Below are 20,916 nucleotides of genomic sequence, written 5' to 3' on the forward strand. Positions count from 1 at the left end.
GCCCTGTAACAGAGCTCCTGGATCTATTCCAGTCACCTCGGAGTCTCCACGTGCCATGCTATGATGTCCAGCAGAGCACAGATGGGGTGCTAAAAGGGTCAGTGGCGTGGATGGCAAGAGATGCCATGGCAGCAAGAAACTGGAGTACTGAACAAGGCCAGGAGTGAATTTCATTGATTGCAAAAAAATCAACTCCGCAGCCACCCAGTAACAGAACTCAAATGAGACAGGGAAAAAAAGCAGGTATCGCCCAACACCCTGTTCCAGCAGTGACACAAGACAGTAACAGTCTGCAGAAGTCTCTTTGCACAACACCCACCTGCCCTTATCCCCTTACTGCTACCCTCCGTTCCAAAGACCCCCTACCCTTTGCCTGCCCCTGAGAGCCACATTTTATTGTGCACCCCATCCCTCCCCCCAGACAAAACCAATGAAAGTTAAAATTATTTACACTTTTAGCCATTTAAAAACCCAATAAAATAAGATTGCATATGTCCTACTGGGGATGTGGGTATTAGCAGCAGCTACAGCTAGCTCCGTACTCAGCGTGCAAAACAAAAGACAAACAGAAGACAGACCAAAATACTGCACCATTACTAGGAAGCATTTGCTGGGGTTGGTGTTTCAGTTGTGGCATAAGACTTCTAGAAGCTGGCTCCTCCCCAGCTGCAGGGCCTCCTGCTCAGCCAGTGAAGGCCAGGCTCTAGAAGGATGGAAAGGATTCATACACAGCACATTAACACTGATGCATTTCCATCCCAGTCAACACAAACATCTAAAAACCCACTGCACGTTCACTGTGTGAGTTTTTCCTTCTTTCCAGTGATGATGGAGGAAAAGGGGGAGTACAGGTAAGACCTAAGACATAGATGCTGCTGTCATCACTGCCTCCTCCTCATCTCCTTGCTTTGGCAGCTCAGCAAGCATGGGAGAGGAGGGAGATGGAGCAGCCTCTTGTGCCTCCTGCTCCTCTCCAAACCCCAGCTCTACATCCATTTGCTCCAGCTCCCCCTGATCCAGTAGCTCAAAGTCATCTGCTTCCTCCTCATCCTCTGGTGGAGCTTCTGTCTCTGTCTCCACCACTTCACTCTCTGACAGGTGTGCTTGGAAGCTCAGTTTCTCTTCAGGCTCCGTGGGGAGGAACTCAGAGAGGGGGGGTCCCTCACTGGCCTCTGAGGACCGCAGGAGGGCAGAGAGGGTGTTCTGCACCGCTGTGGTGATAGCAGTGGTGACGATCTCCTCGCTCAGCGTGTTAATGCAGATGCCCAGGCCTGGGGCAGGGACAGTCTTTGGCTCTGCGTTGCCTCCTGCCGCTTGCCCACTCCCATTGAAGTGCGTATTTACAAAATGGAGAGGAGACGTGAGGCGAAGGATGGAGAGGTCAGAGTCCGTGGCCTCTTTGTCTGCTGAGTGCAGCTCACAGGCAGCGTGGGCAAGCTCAGGACTCAGAGGCACATCAAACGCATCTTCATCACTCTGTGGTCCCAGGTCTCTGGAATGATATTCTTCCACGGATGGAAACTCAGCCAGGTCCTTGGAAAATGACTCCTCCGGCTCACTGTGCAGGCTCTGCTGATCCAGGTCTGAAAGGCACCAGCATTAAGGTACAGGTTCCGTCACCTTGACCTCTAACCCACCCTCCCCCAGCTGACACACCACAGCTGACTTGCAGGTACCTTCCCCATCCTTGGAGCACAGCAGGAAGAGGTCTGCAGTTACTCCTTTCTGCAGTGGCATGATTCACATGGAATGTTTCTTTTCTCATCCTGTTCTATGTGCTCTGTGCTCAGAAAGGACTTCTTGCTCTAGCTCATGCTCTCTGCATTTAGAGCCCCCCATTGAAACTCCCAAGGTCAGGGAAACTGTACTTACATCACGTGGCTGCTCCTTCCCAGACACCCAAGTGTCCACTGAGTGGTTACCTCCATGTTCCTCACCACTAACCAGTCCTTCTCTGAGTTAGTAAGTCCGACCTGTTTCACCCAGCATCATACATGGGTGTTTGACTATTCAATTATTTCTGTGGGACTTTGTGAGTGGCCTTGCTCCCTCGCTGGAGTCACAAGATGGCATTGCTTTGAGGGGCAGTAATTACAGACTAATGTCCACTTAGGACCAGCTTATGATCAGCCATGAAGTCATCATCATGCTGCACTACTTTTTCTCCCTCCTTTCAATGCTCTTCTCATGCAAATAGCTGTGTTCTATCCCTGTCCTCCCATTTGTAAGACCCATTGTTTTGGGCCAAAACACTGAGGATAAGGGGGCATCAAGGTGTCCCATCATGTACCTTCAGAAACGTCCGTCAGCTGTGGCGTGGTAGCCCTTGAAACAGAAAAGCCCCCACTCTCCAGGATAGAAGCCTCCTCATCAGAGAGCTCAGAATCTGTGATTGACAGTGCCAGGGCAGTTTTCTTCACATCCACCTGCATGGGATGAAGGCAGAGAGACAAATTCCTGTGTGTCTAAGTACCCATGCTGCCTATGGGCACCTCCAGACCTTCCAGGCAGAAGTCCTTGCTGGAGGGACAGTGTGATGGCAAAGCACTCCCTGCACTGGAGGGAAGGGCAGCCTCAGCTCACTGGCTTTCCTGCAATAAATCACCACCCAAAGGTTTGCCTCCTCTCAGTGAAGAACACAAAAAAAACCAACACAAGATGGGATGAAACTGTAGGAGTCTCAGAAGGCTTTAATCGTACTTCCTCTCCTGGGGATCACCAAGGAGAACACTCCTTCCCTTTTGCATTCACACAGAGTGCAAGAAAGCCTTCTACAAGTAGCAATGATTCAAGGAGTATCCACATTCCTTTGGAAACAAGTTTCCCACCTCAGCTCAGCTACATGTCCAGAGCTACTGCTTGGTTCGTTTCTGCGGTGCAAATATAGAAAGGTTGCACACAATCTGTCTGAAAACAGAGAACTGTGCAAGACACACTAGAGCTGCTCAACTCCCTTTTCTGGTTTTGAGGAGCCCCTGCACATTACAGCAGGGGTGTTCATTTCTTCAGGAGACACTCACATTCTCTGAGCATGAAGCATAACCATCAAAGTAATTCTGAGGTCAGCAGGAGGCTTGGGGCATGGCTGGCCCTGCCCTGCTACCGCATCACCAGCTCTGTGGCACCGAATTCTCAATACCCAGACTGAAGACAATGGCCTTCATCAAACACATGCACTTCTCTCCTTAGAATCTTGCAAAGAAGTGATTTATTGCTCTGCTGTGTGTTATCATTGTTGCTGTACTCAGACCAACCCCTGGCTCTCAAGTTCCTATAGACCAGAGAGGAGGGATTTGCTCCTGCTGAGCTCTTTGTGCTCTTACCACTGGGGAGAAGCCTGACAGCTCTGCTTCACTCTCACTCTCCGTCTCTGCTGTCGGCTCATCACCTGCTGCAGGCTCACTCTTTCCTTGTCGCTCTGTGAGAAAGACAAGAAAGGCTTTACATGATACTGAAGGAATTTTCTGCCTTTATATATCACTTTCCCCTACTTCCCCTGTGAAAGTGCACAGGGTTCCTGGAGACAAGTATAATTTGTTGCTCTCATGTGCTGTTCTCAGGATCATCTGGGAGCACACAGTTGCTCTCCACATAACCCTGAGGCTTCCACCTCTCTTCCCCTGCTCCTCTGCAGTCTGTCACCACACAGTGTTGGCAGACATGGTCTCCCACTGTCCTTTTGCTATGGCTCCACCCTAGGAATACAGCACCAAAAAAAGCTACAGAGAAGGTGGTTCCTTACTCTTCTTCTCATGCTTGTGGTGCAGTGTCTCTGCCTTCATACTGTAGTCCAGTTTCATCAGGACAGGCTCCAAACGTGTGTACATCCTCTGGATCAGCTCATGGTAGACCACCAGAGGCCAGAGCAGAATGCTGAGCACTGTGGACATGGAATGCAGGGACTGTGAGGGACATATCAAGCAAAACCGGACTCTTCCTGTGGTGCCACTGAGAAAGTCTTCAAGGGAAACGCATTTCAATGGCATGTGCTTTCCCATCTGACTGCCTAAAAATCCTCATCCATGGCCCTTCTTACTCATTGCAAAGCTGCTTGATCAATCAGGTTTTCCTGTCAGATCGTAGATAGAATAGAGATTTATGTTAAGATGAAGAATAAGCCCTTCTCTTCAGTCACTGCACCCCAGACTCAACATGCAACAGAAGCCCTGAAATGAGCTTAAATGAGAATTAAACCCAAGTATTACCAAAACTTTTATACAGGTAGCTGCATAGAGTTCATGTGTAGATGCACTCGCAGCAGAGCACCAGAAAAGAATTTGGGACTCATGATGCAGTGAAAAAGGTCTATTTACCCCACATGCAGCTTTGCTAACAACACTCTCGATATAGATTTGCCCACATTAGGAACTGAGAAACACCAACTACATGCTTCCCAGGAGCCTCAGCCAGCATAGCCTCAGCAGTGGGGAACAGTGGACACCAGTGTTTTAGTCACGGCTCCCTCTCCTGCCTTTGCAGTTGTACTGCATGCATGCGCTTACAGAGACTTCCGGGAACACACTCCCCATAAATTGATTCATCACCTAGTACAGATCCCCTTGAGAAAACTACAAATCTGCCTTTTCCAGCCTATCAACAGCACAGTTATGTCATGTCTCAGCTTAAGTCAGACGAGCACTGCTTATACTCACAAATGATGTAGGAGATCATTATGCCTGGAACATAGTGTCCAACTACAGCCAGAATCAGGCAGCCTGAACAGACACTCATGCAGAACTGAAGGAAGAGAGAGGAACAAACAGAAGTGACAAGAGGCAGAGATACATCTATGCAACCCATGCCAGAAACCCATTTAGTGCAACATGAGGGATGGTCCTAACCAAGTCAGTCAGCCAGCTCTGCACCAAGTACACTCAGGTGCTGACAGTCACAACTCAGACAGCTCGGTTGGGTTAAGCTGTAAGCATTAGAGATTCAAGTGCAGGATGACCAAGGTAACCCAATGGCCCAATAAAACAAATCAAAACTTTATCGGACAGTTCTTTATGAAGTAAATAACATTCCTTGAGGATATGATGGGATATTGCAAATTGCCACTAGTACATCTTTCTGTAGAGCTCAGCACCTCAGGAGGAAACTGTACTGTCTTGACAAAGATAGGAACCTGTTACAGAGTCACCAGATGTTGTGCCACTGCTGTGCCGTAAACCAGCTGGCAGAAGCATTAGCAGAGCCCATGCGCCCATCAGACTAGGATCTTTCTCCTTTGGAAAAAGTGAAGTATAATGGTGCAGCCCTGACGGCTTGTCTTACATTCTCCTGGGGGCAGGGGGAAGTGAGAATAGACAATCTGTAAACCAGGGCATGGGTTCACATATGGACTATATCCTGCAATTAAGAGTTTAATTCAAAATGCAGAGGGTCTGCAAAAGCTAAGGTTCCTCTATGGGTTTCGCTCCCAATGAATTAATTTTTTATGGCATGTTCGGACCTGGTCTTCAACTCCCCGTGGCTGGGACAGAAAAGGAGTAACAAGCTGTGCTAGAAACCCACTCCTTTTGCCACACTGAACGCCAGGAAGCCTGACACAATCCTAGAGGTTGGTCTGTCCTACTTTTTGTGATGCAACGGCAGTTCCTGTCTACAAATCCTTTCCAAACAACATACATCACACCCATTAGAACATGTGTAATGACAAGTTTCCATGCACTCAGAAACAGCACTGCGTTTGGACTTTGCTAGCAACAATCTTGGCTAGTGAAATAGGACCAGCTTAAGAATGGAACTCATGAAAGGGCCAGAGACTGTAGGCTTCCCTTTTTTTCTCCCCAGTCCCAATCTAAGAGCTTCCTTTGCACACTAGGAAATAAAATCAAGTCATTCACAGGAGGTGTAAGTTCAGCTCCAGTTTACAAATACTGGAAGTCAACTACTCATTATTTAAACTTCCCATGGCATAGAATCTGCAAGTAATGAACAGCAAATATTGGACAGGGATAGCAATTGTAAAAATATTGAATTTACATTCTTCCATCTCTTAAGGCACTAGTAATGGTAATAAAAGCCCCTGCACAGAAGAGTAGGTATCTCCAGCTTACCTTGGCAGGATTTTGCCTCTTGTACTGTAGCAGTTCCTGCAGGTACAGCCTGAAGGTGACCCAGCTCTCTGCCAGACAGTGGCACAGCTCAGGGACACTGAGCAGGTGAGGTTGTGCCCCTGAAGTCACCCCCTCACTAGAGACAGACAAGAGCAAGAAGACAATCTTTGAACATGGTCTGTTTTCCTGGGGGAAAGGAACAGCTGCACCAGGAAGCAGAGCTCCCTACCAAAGGCTTGACAATACTGACTTCATTTTCAACTGAACTACAGAAGATGTTTGATTTGGAGACAGTTTTTCCCTTCAATCAGGAAGAAAGTCAAGAGACACCTGAGCAAAGCATCAGCAGATACCATGCCACAGAATCCCCATGCCACAAGCCCAAGATGCAAAGCAGTTTACTCAAAGCCACGCAGACAGAAGCACTGGAGGTGGAAGTAGTTATGTGGCCTCCTCCGGCACCAAGTCCAAGGTAGACAGAATGTGGTGCTCAGACCTACAACCACAGCCAAGGACGCAAGCTACACCACTAGAGAGAGCACGTTCAGCCCGGGGAAGTCAGTCTCAGTGATCTCCTTCTCTCTGGGGGACTCTTAAAATAGTTCAGGACAGATCCAGGGAAGAAACCTAAAAGCTCCTAACATCAGAAGTACTTGAGCTTTATTGCTACTGAAAGAACACTAGCTTTCCCCAGAGTCTCAAACTGTGGCTCCTGAGCTGATAAGCAGCTAGCACTGCAGAAGTCACTAGCAATGCTTCACAGCAGGAGCCATGCAGTTCATTGACAACGGAAGAAAGGACGGGTGAAATCACCATACTAAATTAAGACTTCCTCACTCTCCGCACTCCCCAAGAACACATCTGCTAGCTTACCTCTCTCCTCCTGGTTCCTCTGATGCCTGTGCTGTAGAGAGAACACAGCAGATTAGTCAGCCAAGTAAAAAATACAATCTGACATTTTTACCAGTTGAACAGAGCAGAGCTGGAGATGTATCATCCTCAGCTAGGGATGCACCCTGGGGACCTTCTTTGTGCTCTCACAAGCAGGGATCACTGGCTTGGAGCCTGAGCTGCAAAGGCTTTAGTGAAGCGTGCTGGGAGACTAGGAGCAGCAGAGCACTGATCTCTGGGCACCCCAGCACACCTTGCAACCCAACATACACACAGCAGGCACTCATATCTCAGGTGCATCCTGGTGCTTACATGGGGCTCTCTGCTCCAAGGATCATGCAGCTTTTGCTGGTGTCCCACATGTCTGGCAGTGCCATTCCCACAGTGGGCGCCAGCACTTGTCATTCAAAGGGGGCTGCCAGCACAGTTTTGGAGCTGGGCAAAGCTTCAGCTTCCATCTCGGAGCTAAACATGGCACCAGGAAGTCTGAGCTGCATTTCCCACTGACCAGCCCAGTCCTTGGCAGGATGCTATGTACAAATACCAGAAGTGTCCCTGCTGTCTCCATCCTCTCCCTTAGAATTAAGTAACAAATAGCAGTCTCGTGCATAATTTTCTAATTTTAGGGCTCTTTTATGTCCCTTGACAGCCTTTTGTGCCAGGCACAGATGTAACTATACTCCTAAGGTTCATCACTCTGAAAGGGAAAGGCTCTCCCATTCCTCTCTGCACTGAACCCAGGGATGATCAAATAGGGACTTAGTTCATGCAGTACTGAAGAGAGGAGTGTTGTTTCAATGGCAGAGCTCATATATGATTATGTTCTGCTTTTAGATACACTGAGAAAAAAAAAATTCTAAGACAACAGAGATTCATGAGCCTGGTTGCTCACAGATTTGGATATCCTGGCAAGCTGACTGGTGTCTCAGGATGTACAGGGCTCAACCAAAGCTCTTCTATCAACACAGTCTTTGTAAGTCTCCTGTGTTTAACAATGCCCTGTTCATGCTGTGGTAGCTCATTGAGGTCTACTCTCCTGCACTAGTCCGCCCACTGTCCTAGAGTTGGCAGCGACTGATAAATCTTTGATGCTGTCTGACCAGCAGCAAACTTGGTGCATGAGGTTATAACCCTAACCCTGTCCCCCACACTGCATGCCACCATGTCAACAGAACTAAAACAAAGGAGGAGAGTTTAACCTCAGAGACTAGGCTTATAGAAATGGGCTAATGAAATGCAACGTGTGCAAAAAGGGGTTTGAATCCTCCCTGGAGTCACCAGCCAGGCACAAGGCCCAAGAGTGGCACTTACTCCCTCAGGGAAATGCAACAAAGATGTGAACAACCATCACTGTAATCACTCAGTGAGACTTCAGACTCCACCCAGATCAAGCCACAGAAGAGACCAACTGCTTGTAGCAGCCCTGCCACCCTTCTCCCAAGACACAGGATGTTGGGCCAAGTCTGCCAGACTCCTCCTCCCGCTGCAGGCACTGCACCAGCCGGCTCTCGCAGTGGAGCAGGAGGCCAACCACCCAGGGAGGAGGCGATTCTTTGAGAGCGTGACCCAGATTTCCAGTAATTAGGCCTGACAAGAGGAGTCAACTGCTCTCAGACTGAGCTGCCCAATCACTCCTCTGCCCACGAGTATTTGGCATGGTGGCTGGGGCAGCTCACAGAGAAAGCCTGGGCTGCAGTGTGAATATTATGGATGCAGCTCCACCCCCACAGGGCAGCTGCTTCCCTCCAGAAACCGCCATTGCTGTGTTTTGTTATTGTGCTCAGGAATCTAAAGCTGCTTAATGACAGCACACAGAAATCCAGCTCTATCTCTAAGCCTCATCTATTACCTGTGCTAAACCACCAAATACATTACATCTGGCACTGGCCAGTCTGTGAGGGCTGGCTACACCAGTCGTGCAGTGTATCACATGAGGAGCTGGGATACCCGCCACCTCTGCTGGACAGATGTGCCAGCAACACAGTAAGTGGGATGGCACAGGAACCGCACTCCTCAATACTCCAGCAGAGGGAGTGAAACAATTCTCAGTTGTTCCTGAAGGTTTCAGAGACACTTTGAGGAGCAGAACATTTCAGCAGACTGCAAGGTCTTCCTGTGATTTCAGCTATCTGGCAAAACACAAGCTGTCTTTAAGATCAACAGTATGCTGCTTCCTGTAGTAGAGCAGTCTGCCTGCTGGCCATCTCAAAACACTGCTGTCTTAAACCAGTTTTAAGAACAGCCCAATCCCAAAAAACCTAGAGCATTTCCAACAGGAAATGGTCCCTTAGTTAAGCTTTAACTCCAACCTCTCCTGAAATACTGTCAAGCACCAGTATAACTAAGTTGGCAAGCAGGACACCCAGAGTTGTCCTCAGATTATCAATAACTGGCTGAAATCTTTCTGTCAGCATTTCATACTGGACTGTGGATTAATACAAATCACCTGACATACACCAGATTCTTCTGAGAGAACAGACAGCCATGCAGGAGTTTAGGTTATGTTAGGTTATGTTGGTACTGACAAATTATTGCTGATGTATTCCTTGGCTCTTACAGGTTTTCAACGCTTCTCCAAGAGACATTCTTCATCTGTGTGTAAACTTTAGCTAGAAAATGGGCCCTTTTTAAGGAGCATTAGCATTCAATTAGCAACGAGCATTGCAACACAACTTTTCCTAGAGATCTTCCACACTGCACTCTCCAAAACACAGCTGCCAAACAGCGATGCTACAAAAACAGTCCTATATGATACCCATTTCAGGTGAAACTGGAGATGCTCCCTAAGTCCTTAAATAATATTTAAGGAGGACTCCATGTAGATATTGAGAAAACATCCTGCATGGGAGCTGAAAATATGCAGTCCCTTCTGAAAGGGCCAAAAAATGTTGCACATCTTGATGCTGTTAGCATGACCCTGATCACAGTGTGGAAGTAACTACAAAATACATGCTGGGGTTTTAGCATTCCTTCAGAAGTCATCTTAAAAGCAGCCATCTGAGACATACACAACTGTCACAAGCTGAGGTTTGTGTACGCACATGCTGACTCTTGAAGGTATGGTACTGACCCATCTCCCAGAACTTTAGAAAAGGCTAACAGGAAGCACTAAGGAGGTAAGCCACAAAGGTGCAGCTCTGCTTCAGCAGGAAGTGGAAGCCAAACAAGAACCCCTAAGTGTTCAGGAGTACCAATTCAATGGGAGGCCCCTCAGGAATGCAGAGCACCATTCTTTCCTGGCAGAAGCAAAGGAAACATGGTCCAGTGGAACATGTCAAAATCAGGGCTGTGACCTAAACGGGCACACCAGAAAGATGTCCCTGTTCTCTGCAGCACAAAAGCATGAAGGCATGAAATATGTGAAGAACACTGAGGAGAGGTAGAGTGGGAGGTGCACTGACTTCTAGCAGATATGATGGCATAGGATGAACCTAATCCCTGGTGTTGCTGTTTAGTTTGCTTTTGTTTTTTATTCTTCATGGTTCTGCATCATATAAATTTTGAAAATTATTTCAGTATGAATTTCCTATTTCTTCTATGACAACACAACTTTTACAGGCCAAGTACTCACTGGAATGATTCCACCCCCATCTGCCTCAATGACACCATTCTGTACTGGACACCAGGCTTTTGCATTTCTGGACACGTTTCAAGCGAGGTGGTTTGGGTTGGCTTTAAACTATTCCCTTAAAAAACCAATGTGAATAAGCAGGAAATTAAATTGGCCAGTCCAGTTTAAATGCCTGGTTACCTGAACCACACAAAGCAAACAGTTTCAAGACTACAGTTGTAATATACCTAATCTTATCAGGATTTCTGTGAAAGGACCCTTTAAGTCAGTACCCTTTTAGGTCAAATAAAGGGCACCTTACAAACACACATATAGAGGGGCTTTCATACAGAAACTCTCACTAGAGTAGAGAGGCAGGGATGGAGGGCCCTGAGCCACCTTGGAACAGTTGCAGTAGATGCAGTAGGCAGGTTTGGGTTTCGTCATTTAAGGAACTCCAAAGAAGGAGGAACTCAAAGCAGACAGCAGCCAATCCATGTCTATCATCTTTATGAGGCTATTCCTCTTGCTGCTTTTGTGCCTAATGTTGGCATAGACCCTTCAATAAATGGGAAAGATAAGACAGGTCATCAGATTCACTGACTAGCTGAAGATCAGATGCTATTCAGTACAGGTATAATACACTAACTGTTGCTGCTGTCAGACCTCATCATCCACTCTGCTACCTGCCACGAGAAGTGGCTCTCATTTGCTCTGCTTCTTTCAGGGCATAAGCCCACTGAACTTAACTAAAACCAATATATTTCCATCCCCTCCTTTCCTTCCCTCAGCTCAGCTGGCTGTAAGCACTCAGACTTGAAATGATCTTTTTGCCACATTTTCAGGAGAGAAACGACACAGCAGGAACACATCATCCTTGTCACCAGCTTCCCTGGCAAGCTAGCTGGGCCCCTTAGTTGCTCTTAAAATTAGCAACTCCCAGAATTTCTCAGCACTGGGAGCAATTCTCCCCCATGCCCAGAGTATTAGGATGCATTCTAATCCTCTGACACATACAGATAAGAGGCAGCACCAGTACCTGGGCTGCAGTTAAGGTAGGAATGGGGCTTCCCTGACTGCTGAGAGAGCCCAGAAAGGGTCAAAGCCATAGCCTAGCAGCTGGTAACACTAGAACCATGTCACTATCTACAGTGCTAATCATCACATACCTGAGAAATCAAACAGGAACCTGGGTTTCCACTTCTCCAACAAGAGGATGCCAAGAAGGGACATGCTGAGGAGAAAGAGGGGTCTCAGGGAGGTGGAAGAAAACAACCTAGAAATGAAACAGATATTGTTAGGCAGGGAAAAGGGAGCAAATTACTGCTCTTGATGAGCAAATAGATATAGCTCAAAGCAGAAATACCCAACTGCTATGGGCCACTGCTGTGCCATAAACCAGCTGGTTAACTGAGCATTGTACTCTGCAGACACCCACCCACACCACAGCACGTTCTCAAATGGTGCCTTTGCCCACCACCAGACAGCTGACTCCCAGCCATCTTCCAGTGCTCTCCTCCTCTGCTTCTGAGCTCCTCCCTAGGCAGCAAAACAAAGCTAATGCTCACTTGTACAAGTCCCTCCAAAGCCTTAGGGTGGAGACTCTAGATAACATAAAGACAAACTGCTGCAGCAGAAAACTGTTTGCAACTCAGCCTGTTTGCTGAAAACCTACATCCCATTTGTCATGGCAAGGTCCAGCATTACATCCAGGTAATGCATCTTGCCATTCTAGATGCCCATTCTTTTATCACAAACCTCTCCCTGTTTCACCAGAGCCTAGCTAGCACTTAAATGGTTTAGTTGCTCACTTGACTTTATCACAAAACCTTTCATGTCCCACATCCACACACCAGCTCAAGCCACTTGCCAGCTCACACAATTCTATTCACACACAGCTGTGCAATGCCACTCAAAGAGTTTATCTCCCCACTCCACCAGAGATTTGACAGCAAAGGTGCCAGGGTGCCTCCTGTGTCAGCAGTGGCTGTCTGTATTCATCCTTTTCTCTAGTTCAGAGGAGCTGCTTTTAAGTCACTCCAGAAAGAAATACATTCACCTTCACCTCTTCAATGAACACTCCGGAAAGGAGGAGTGGTTTTGCTTTTTTACCCTGCTCCTCTTCAGTGAGTGTTTGCCAGTAACTAATGACAAATACACCGAACAATGACTGGAGTCAGGGAGAATCTCACAGTGCAGAGCAGGGAGGGGTTCCCACTAAGTCACAGGTGGAGAACTGGAAGCGAAATGTGCCTCACTGGACAGCACAAAACAAAAGATGCACTTTCCATGGGCTTACAGAACCTTTAATGATCTAAACAACAATGTTTGTACTCCTTCTCACTGAACAGCAATTCTGTAGCTCAACACATCATCTCTGGAACAATCTCCTATTCCACTTCATTTATGTATTGCAGTTAAAAGATGTTGGCTGAATCCTCCATGGGACCCTAAATGATTTTTCCTCCTCTGCAGTATTTAAATCTCTCTCTGCTGTCCCATATTCTGGGCACTCTTTGTTCTTCTCGACCTTTTCATGCACAGTCCCTGGGCTGTCATTGACTCCTACCCCTGCCATCTCCGCTACCACCCACACCTCTACCCCTCCTTCTCGCTTCATAGCTCTGCTCTGAGACTTTTCAGCTAGCAGAGTAGTCCAAAAGTTTATGTATCTGGCTACCACACACACTTCTGGTGATTGTACAGATGAGGGAACAGAATGTAAGCTACTTATTCAGAGAGACTTCAAAGGCTCTTTGGTAACTTACTTTTCTATCCTCTCACTTCAGAATCTGCCCCTTCCTATTTCATCTGCAACCAACATTTAACTCTTTCTCTGGTCACTTCTGACCTTTTCTGCTGGGAAGGCCACTGGCTGAGAGCATTTTCATCAGTAAAACTGACTCACTGTTTATACAAACAAACAGGATGTTTTTCATTCCCATCCACAGCTGGGCTCTGCCACTCAACACTCCCATCTCCTCATGCTGCTGCCCTGCCGGAGAGGCAGAGAGGGGAAAACACGAAAGGGGGAACGCTCTCGCACCAAAACCGAGTGAAAAATCAGCACCTCCCGGGAAAGATTACCGAGCAGAAGGGTTTAAATAAAACGCCTCAGGGCAGCTGCCGATGCAGAAGGCCGCGGAGCTCTCTGACCGCAGTTACCGAGTGAAACGAACTGATAAAAACACCGATGCAAAAATTAGGCAGAAACGTGCCTGGGCGAGGCTCCAGTTGGGCCCATCTGCATTTTATTATCGCGGGACAAGGCAAATCCTCCTGGCACTTTCTCCCCTCAGGGAGGGGCCTGTTTATGCCTGTCAGAGGAAAACAGCGCGACTACTCCCGGCTGTGCATATCCCCCGGCGGTGGGGGCTGCGGGAACACACACCGCCGGAGCCCAGGGACATCGCCGCGGGCCGCAAAGCCGCCGCACGCTGCGAGCACGGGCCGGACGGGCCGCACCGACGGCCCCGGGTCCCCCTTCCCGCCCCAGCTCACCAGAGGGCCCCGCCGAGCGCGGCCGCGGTGACCAGGCTGTACAGCGGCCTCTCCCACACCAACAGCCGCTGCGCCGTCGCCAGCGCCGCCTCCCAACCCCGCAGCCGCTGCCGCAGCGCCGCCGCCAGACGCGCCGCCGCTGCCGCCGCCGCCTCCTCCTCCTCCTCCTCGGCCGCCGCCGCTGCCGCCTCCTCGGCGCGGCCGCTCGCCATGGCTGCGGGCGAGGGAGAGGGCGGAGGTGCCGCTGTCACCGGCCCGGGCGGGCGGCACCGCCTGAGGGACCGGCGGCCACTGCCGCCGCGCGCGTGCGCCCGGGGACGGATGAGGCGGGCGGGGGGAGAACCGGGTGACACCGGCCGCGCGTGCGCCCGGCGGCGGGAGGGGCGGGGAGCGGCCGCGCCCCCGCGCCGGAACAGGAAGGGCGGAAGGGCGGGCGGTGGCGGTCAGCCTGGGAGCGGCTTGGAGGGCTCCGCTCCCGACACTGCGCCGGGCCTCGGCCTCGGAGCGGACCGGCACCGCGCCCTCAGAGCCGGCACCGTACCGCCGAAGGGGATCTGTCAGCCCCCGCCCTTCGAGCGGGCAGGATGGAGCTGGACGAGCTGCTCCTGGACGAGGAGGGCGCCTTCTCCCTCAGTGGGTTCCAGGAGTTCACGGTGAGTATCCGCGGCCCAGCCTGCTCTTAGCAGGCCCTCGGGGTGATCCCCCGCTCCCAGGGAGCCCCATGTGGCCGCACGCCCCGGCTCGGTGTAGCCCGGAGCTGGGTTGGGGTGGAAAGCGCGGCATGAGGAGCGCTCTGCGCCTTCCTCACGTTCCTCTGTCTGCCTTCAGTTCCTGCCCAGGCATCAGCAGCTGAGCGAGAGAGTGCGGAAGCGACTCTACTATGGCTGGGACAAAGACTGCAGCCTGGATAATCTCTCCAGCCCCGTGGCAGGTAGGTTGCTGATTGTCCCCAGATGGGAACGCTGAGTCAAGGGGGTTGGAAGTAGCCCAAGGGGCCGAGACCGAGATAGGTCACCTGCTTCCTCCCCAGCGCCAAATCCCACCCCTGCCCAGCCATTCCCACTCCGTGCAACACAGCAGGGCAGGATGCCAGAGCCTCATGGTTTCTGTTCTCTGTTTTGTTGCCTCGTCTGGCCCGTTGCTGCGTTTTTGACATCTCACTGGTGTATAAAGTCATTTAGATTGCTTGTGAATTCCTTGGCAGAGCAAGTTGTGAACTCGTTCCTGATGAGAGCTGTCTTAGGTAATTGCTTGTGCTCTGCAAAACATTTAGGCCTTTGTTGAACTTCAAGGTGTGAACACCAAGGTGGCAAGTTCTTGCTGTGTTAGTCTGGGTTGCATTTTTTTGCTGTCGATTTAGCAGTGTTTTGGGGGGCAGAAGGATGTGGCTGGGTTAAGGCTGAGGAGCTGGTTCAGATGATGGTGGAGAGGAGTGGAAAAGGGCAAGCAGTGGTTTGTTAGAGGGCCTTCACTGTGTGGTTGTCTTAGCATTTCCTTTAGCTGCTTGCTGGGAAAACGGACAGAAGTTGCCAGGAGGCTGTGTGTGATGTGCCTTGGTGAGGAGGAGGAGGATACTGAGTGTGTGATGCCAGGGCAGACCCAGGCAGAGCAGCCAGCTGTCTGGGCACTGCTGGGAGTCACGAGTTCCAACACAAGTGGTGTGAGGGAGGCTCAAGGCTGACATTACACTGGGGTGCGAGCTGGAACTGTTCCATGGATGAAAGTTCAAAGGGTACAGTCATGCAGGAAAACTGTTGGGGGCTATTAACACTAACAATTGCCTTGCACTCAGGAAATGCCATGGCTTCAGCAGCTGGGGGCAAGAGTGGTGCATGGAGAATGTGTCCATGGGCTGATCTGCTTTTACAGCCTTCCTTCACCAGCTGCTTTCAAAAAATGGGGCCCAGGACCATGACATCTGTCTTGGTACAGCTGTGTCATTGCTACCTGGCAAGTTTATGGCACTGTTCTCAAACAAGATAGAGGCTTGTTGGGAGAGTGCAATAGCAGGCAAAGGTCTTTGGTATTGGGAGTTAGTTGCAGAAGGCAGTATGGAGTTGCCTGAGGAGAGAAGTTGAAATGTGAATTTGCTCCTTTGGAAACAGAAGAACAGTAACAACACTCAGTGTGCTTGCTGTGAGATGGGGAAACTGATCAGCTGTTCTCCATTCCCTGTAGGGCAGGAACTGTTGTGAATTCGATTTGTGGGCTGAAGAATTTGGTTTCCTATCAGGACAGAGCCTGTACGGATCACTTGGGATGTTGGTACTGCCTCTGTGGTGGCCCAGTGGTGGCCAGGAAGGGCAGAGAGAGAAGCAGCAGTGGGAGAGGCTGGGGGCAGCCAATGGGTAGCTGGAGCGGTGTCTGTCTGGCTGTACATCACAGTAGTGGTGTGACCTTAATGTGTAGGGAAGTTCCTCAGAGCAGTGTTTTCTGAGCTTGGTGGCTGCTCTATAGGCAAATCACTTGAGTTAGTGCAGCTGTTGTCTTAGTTGCTGAAGAGGTGTAGAAAGGAGGGGTTTGATGATGCTTCCCCTGGTAGCTGGAAATGCAAGGCTGCTGGGATGAACTCTGCTCTTAACTCTGACAGGCAAGGGCTCAGAAACAAAGTGGAGTTTGAAGTTTCTTGTCTAAAGCACTTCTTGCCTAGCATCAGACTGTAGTGCGGCTTGGGTTGCCCCCAGATGGTCCTTCTGTGTAGGGAAGTGAGATGAGAGCTGCTGGAGCCATGTGCCGGTGTATGTCAGTGTCTGGCCTTTTCAGTGCTTGAATGCTGAGGCACCTGCTTGAGTGCAAGGGAAAGCAGGCTGAGCTGCAGTTACACTGTATCGCTGCTTTGATACCCCTTAGTGCCTTCAGGCTGCTGCTCACGTGGGTACCTTGTACTACATCTCAGGGGGGCCAGGGCTGTGGTGTAGGGGAAGCTGGATCCGTGCTGATGAGATCTGGAGGGGGAAGATGCTGCTGGTTGGAGGGGAGCAAAGGACCGTGAAAATCTGGTGTGACATCAGGTCCAAGAAGCAAGAAGGCCTCCAGAAGGGCTGTCTGAGGTCCTGCAGGGTGTTTCTCTGCAGCTGACTGCTGGTGGTTCCCCGTGACACAGACCTGCTGATCTGGCACTGCCGCAGGGCCTTGGTCACTCACATCCTCTTCCTGCTGTGATCTGCCTGCCCTGCATGTTTGTTTGTTCCTCACTTGTCCTTAACCTCTGATAAGGCCTCATAGTTTAAATTAAACTTGAAGGGCTGAGCAAACACCAAGACCTGATGGGCTTGTAGGGAGAAGGGGAAGGGTGGGCATGGACTGGATCACTTGGCACTAACTCTTTTGGTGCTTTTCTGTCCTAGATATTGCTGTGGAGTTGCTGCAGAAAGTGGCTCCCAGTCCTATCCGCAGACTCCAGAAGAAATATGTGTCTCACGTATCTCGGTGAGAAGCAAAACCTGTCCCTTCATGTTATGTGTCAGAACTTGGAGCTCTGGTCTTACCTGTGACTCACTTCTGTCCCCTGAGCCAGCCACTAGCTTTGTGCCTAGGCCTGATTAGCGTCAAGGAGAAGCTGGAGGCACAGACAGCAGGCACAGTGACTTCCTGACCCAGCCAGCTTCAAGTTTATCCTGCTCTCTGGGGTGCATATGTGCTCTTGTTACTGGGAGTCTGTACTGGCTGGATCTGCAGCTCCCTGGGTAACCAAGTTTGAACCTGGAGCCTCCTTTTGGCAGCTGAGCCCTGGCAGCATGCCTTGCTGCAGGCAGGGCTGCTCAGTTTAGAGTTGACTGTGCCTGGGAACAGAAACCAGGACTTTCTGCTCTCTACCCTGCACTTTCTGTTGCTGCAGCTCAGGACAACTGGCATAGAGCTGGCAAGGCTGTGACGTATCTAGTGATTTGCTAAACCTTCCTACTGTCTGCATGGGGAGGGAGCAGCCAAGTTGTGCCCAGGTGCCTGGGGCATTTGTAGCATTGGTTCTTGTTCTGTCCTACAGGGAAGCTTGCATCTCACCCTGCTCCATGATGTTGGCACTGGTTTACATTGAGAGACTCCGGCACCGGAACCCTGAATACCTCCAGCAGATCTCATCTTCAGACCTCTTCCTGATCTCCATGGTGAGTGGTATGCAGAGGGGTAACTGGGCTGGAGGGAAGTCTTTAGGAGTGCAGTGGAGGCTGAGATCCTGTCCTTTGTGCTACTTTCAGATGGTTGCAAGTAAGTACCTGTATGATGAGGGTGAGGAGGAGGAGGTGTTCAACGATGAGTGGGGAGCAGCAGGAAAGGTGGATGTCCAGACCATGAACACACTGGAGATGAACTTCCTGAGTGCCATTGTAAGTGAAACTGTCACTGCTGCCAACTATTTCACAGAGCAGGGGAAAAGACACATTGAGGGGAGTCTGGATTTCTGTTTTTTCCCCACATGCCCCCATGAAGGGATAGAGAAAGATGTGTCTGGGTGCCAGGTGACCTATCCTGACTGCACTGACCTTTAACTGCTGTCCCGGCAGGACTGGAGTCTCTACACAGATCCCCGGGAGCTGTTTGAAGTGCTGAGCTGGCTGGAAGGACGGTAGGTGTCTAGAGTGGGGGTGATCCCTTTATCTGGGTTGCAGCCTGCCTCTGCCTCTGCTTGGAGATAGCACTGCCGAAGTGAAATAAGAGGTTGCGACACCTGTGAGCCTTAGCTAGGCCCTGCAGCTCCCTTCTACAGAGCTTAAGCAGGGTCTTCTCCAGGCCTGCCTAGGCTGAAGCTGCTTTGATGGGAAAGGTCTGTATTATGTCCACCATTTCCTTTTTTTTTTTTTTACTTGCAGTGTGGCTGAAAAACAGGGCATGTGGCGTGGCTGGTTCACCTACACAGATCTGTGTGTCCTCATGGAGCAGTCCATGTGGCAGCATGTGTTGGGTCAGTTCTACCAGCAAGTGGTGAAGGTAAGGGCAAAGGAGAACAGTTAATTGCAAGAACATGGGACCCAGAAGGCCATGGATTTGGAACAGGACCCTCTTTTCCAGTGAGAGCAGCAGCTTGGTTTATTCCCTGTTGAAAAGGGAAGCTGTCAGAAGATGCTGATTTGCAGCTGCACTGTCCGAGGCACTGCAGCCTGGTCAGTGCTGGGTAGCGTACCCTGTGCTGGACCTCATCCCCACAAGTCATGGTGCAAGGACATGGTGGTGGCATGGCGGCAGCTGGGTACCTGCTAGGGTTTTGAACAGGAACTGTTGGCTTTTAGCTGGGGCATTTTGGTTAGTGATATTTAGCCCAGCTTTGGGCAGGCTGTGTGCTGCCCACCATTAGCAGTGTGCAGGCTCTCGGCATCCAGCCCTGGTGCTGGTGATGCGTTTTCCTATCGCAGCTGCTGGGTTGATCGTGGCCATGCTGCATCATGGCTGGTATGGGGTGCTGCTGTTGGGGGTGTCTGGGCTAACATTTGGCTTCTCCTTAGCTGGCCTGCCTCCTGGGTGTGGTGTACCTGACGGGCTTCGCCGCCATCTTCGCCTCCATCACTGTAGTGCACCGGTCTGTGTGCATGAGGAGTGTCAGCGCTGCAGCCCCCCGGCCTGCGCTGTTCCCTGAAGAGGGGAGATGCCAGCTGGATGTCCAGCCAGCCCCAGCCCCGGGCCAACCCCAGCCCGAGCTGCCCAATGTCTCCTCAGCCAGCTGCACCTGTTGCCTGGGGGAGAATGAGACAACCAAGGAGCCACGTCCCAAGGAACCACGTCATGGAGGTGTCACAGCGACTGCGCTCTACCTGTGGGGCAGTGTGATGACAGCTCTGTCGTACCCAAAGGCACCTGATCTATCCCAACACAGGAGCCTCCCACAAGGTCCCTTCCGGAAAGTGCCCACTGCCTGTGAGAGATCCAACCGTACCAGCCCCACTGCAGCCCCCAGCCAGCCTGGCCCCTTCGGACTCACCGTGCTCCCGGCTCCTCCGGTGCTCCACTGCCATGCTTGCTCAGCCACTGCAGGCCCCACATGGGATGCAGCCCCCAACCATGAGGACTGGCTGGACCCCCTGGGGCTGAAGCAATGCTTCTTGCATACTGCTATGGATCTCAGTAGAATCAAGAGCTTCATTTTTCCCAGCTAGGAGTATAGGACAGCAGCCCCTATCCCCTTCCCTTCTAGTGTGGCACAACTCACTTCCTTGCACTTCTGGGACCCCTGATCCCTGGAACGGCATGGGGCTGAAGGCCCCTGCATTACTTTCAAACCAGCAGTTGTATCCCCCCACCTAGGGCAGGGATGTTCTTCACTAGGGGGCTGCTGGGACAGGTTGGGATAGAGCTGGCTTGCTGGGGTGGGAACTTAATACCTGGAGCGTAAATATGGGTTGCCTTTGGGTTGGGGTGCTTGTGCAAAGAGGGTATTATTCCTCTTCCTGTAGTGAGTGGTGTTGGACAGAGGTGGCATATGGGATGTTGGAGGCTGGGACTGTGTGTGCAGGGTGGAGGGGCTAAGGCAGTGACCCCAGTGAGAAGGTGGGGTGCCTGGGGTAGGGGAGAGGAGGTCGAAGGATGTGGGAGTGAGCTATCTGGTTATAGCAGTACTTACATTTGGGGGCTGTTAGGCCACTTCTTGCAACTTGCAAGAGTGACACCAAGCAGGTACCCTGATGTGGCTGTGCCCTGCTGGGCTTGGTTGGGATGAGGTGTGGTTATGGCTGAACTTCCTTATCCTGCTTGTGTTGGGTGTTTTGAATCTGGGTTGTTCTGTGACCCCATCCCAAACCCCAGCTCTCTGTGTCTGTGAGAAAACAGTGCCTGACTGCTCCTCAGAGTGGGAAGAAGGCACCTTGTCTTGCTGACCAGGCCAGCTCATCATGCCCCTTCTTTTTAATGTGGATTTTACACCTGTTTTTCACTCTTTTGTAGATGCAAATCTCTTCCAATAAAAGTAGTTCTTGCTGTGTGCTTGCC

General features: G+C 50.7%; 2 protein-coding genes across 2 annotated transcripts; one reads left to right on the forward strand and one right to left on the reverse strand.

Annotated features, from left to right (window-relative positions):
- Nucleotides 1–152: 152 nt before the first annotated feature.
- On the reverse strand, nt 153–14,300 carry RETREG2 (reticulophagy regulator family member 2). Its single transcript, XM_066190131.1, has 9 exons — nt 14,002–14,300; nt 11,670–11,776; nt 6,933–6,963; nt 6,060–6,195; nt 4,653–4,737; nt 3,743–3,880; nt 3,324–3,418; nt 2,291–2,426; nt 153–1,583 (listed from the first exon to the last, which is right to left on the reverse strand). The coding sequence occupies exons 1-9, from the start codon at nt 14,211–14,213 to the stop codon at nt 859–861; spliced, it is 1,665 nt and encodes a 554-aa protein (XP_066046228.1). The 5' UTR covers nt 14,214–14,300; the 3' UTR covers nt 153–858.
- A 122-nt stretch (nt 14,301–14,422) lies between these two features.
- On the forward strand, nt 14,423–20,908 carry CNPPD1 (cyclin Pas1/PHO80 domain containing 1). Its single transcript, XM_066190132.1, has 8 exons — nt 14,423–14,654; nt 14,830–14,932; nt 17,349–17,430; nt 17,987–18,107; nt 18,198–18,326; nt 18,504–18,565; nt 18,810–18,927; nt 19,440–20,908. The coding sequence occupies exons 1-8, from the start codon at nt 14,586–14,588 to the stop codon at nt 20,085–20,087; spliced, it is 1,332 nt and encodes a 443-aa protein (XP_066046229.1). The 5' UTR covers nt 14,423–14,585; the 3' UTR covers nt 20,088–20,908.
- The last annotated feature ends 8 nt before the right edge of the window (nt 20,909–20,916 follow it).

The sequence above is a fragment of the Chamaea fasciata genome, unplaced genomic scaffold (genome assembly GCF_029207755.1).
Source record: "Chamaea fasciata isolate MVZ Bird 193981 ecotype frontalis unplaced genomic scaffold, bChaFas1.0.hap1 SCAF_8, whole genome shotgun sequence".
NCBI classification, from domain to species: Eukaryota; Metazoa; Chordata; class Aves; order Passeriformes; family Sylviidae; genus Chamaea; species Chamaea fasciata.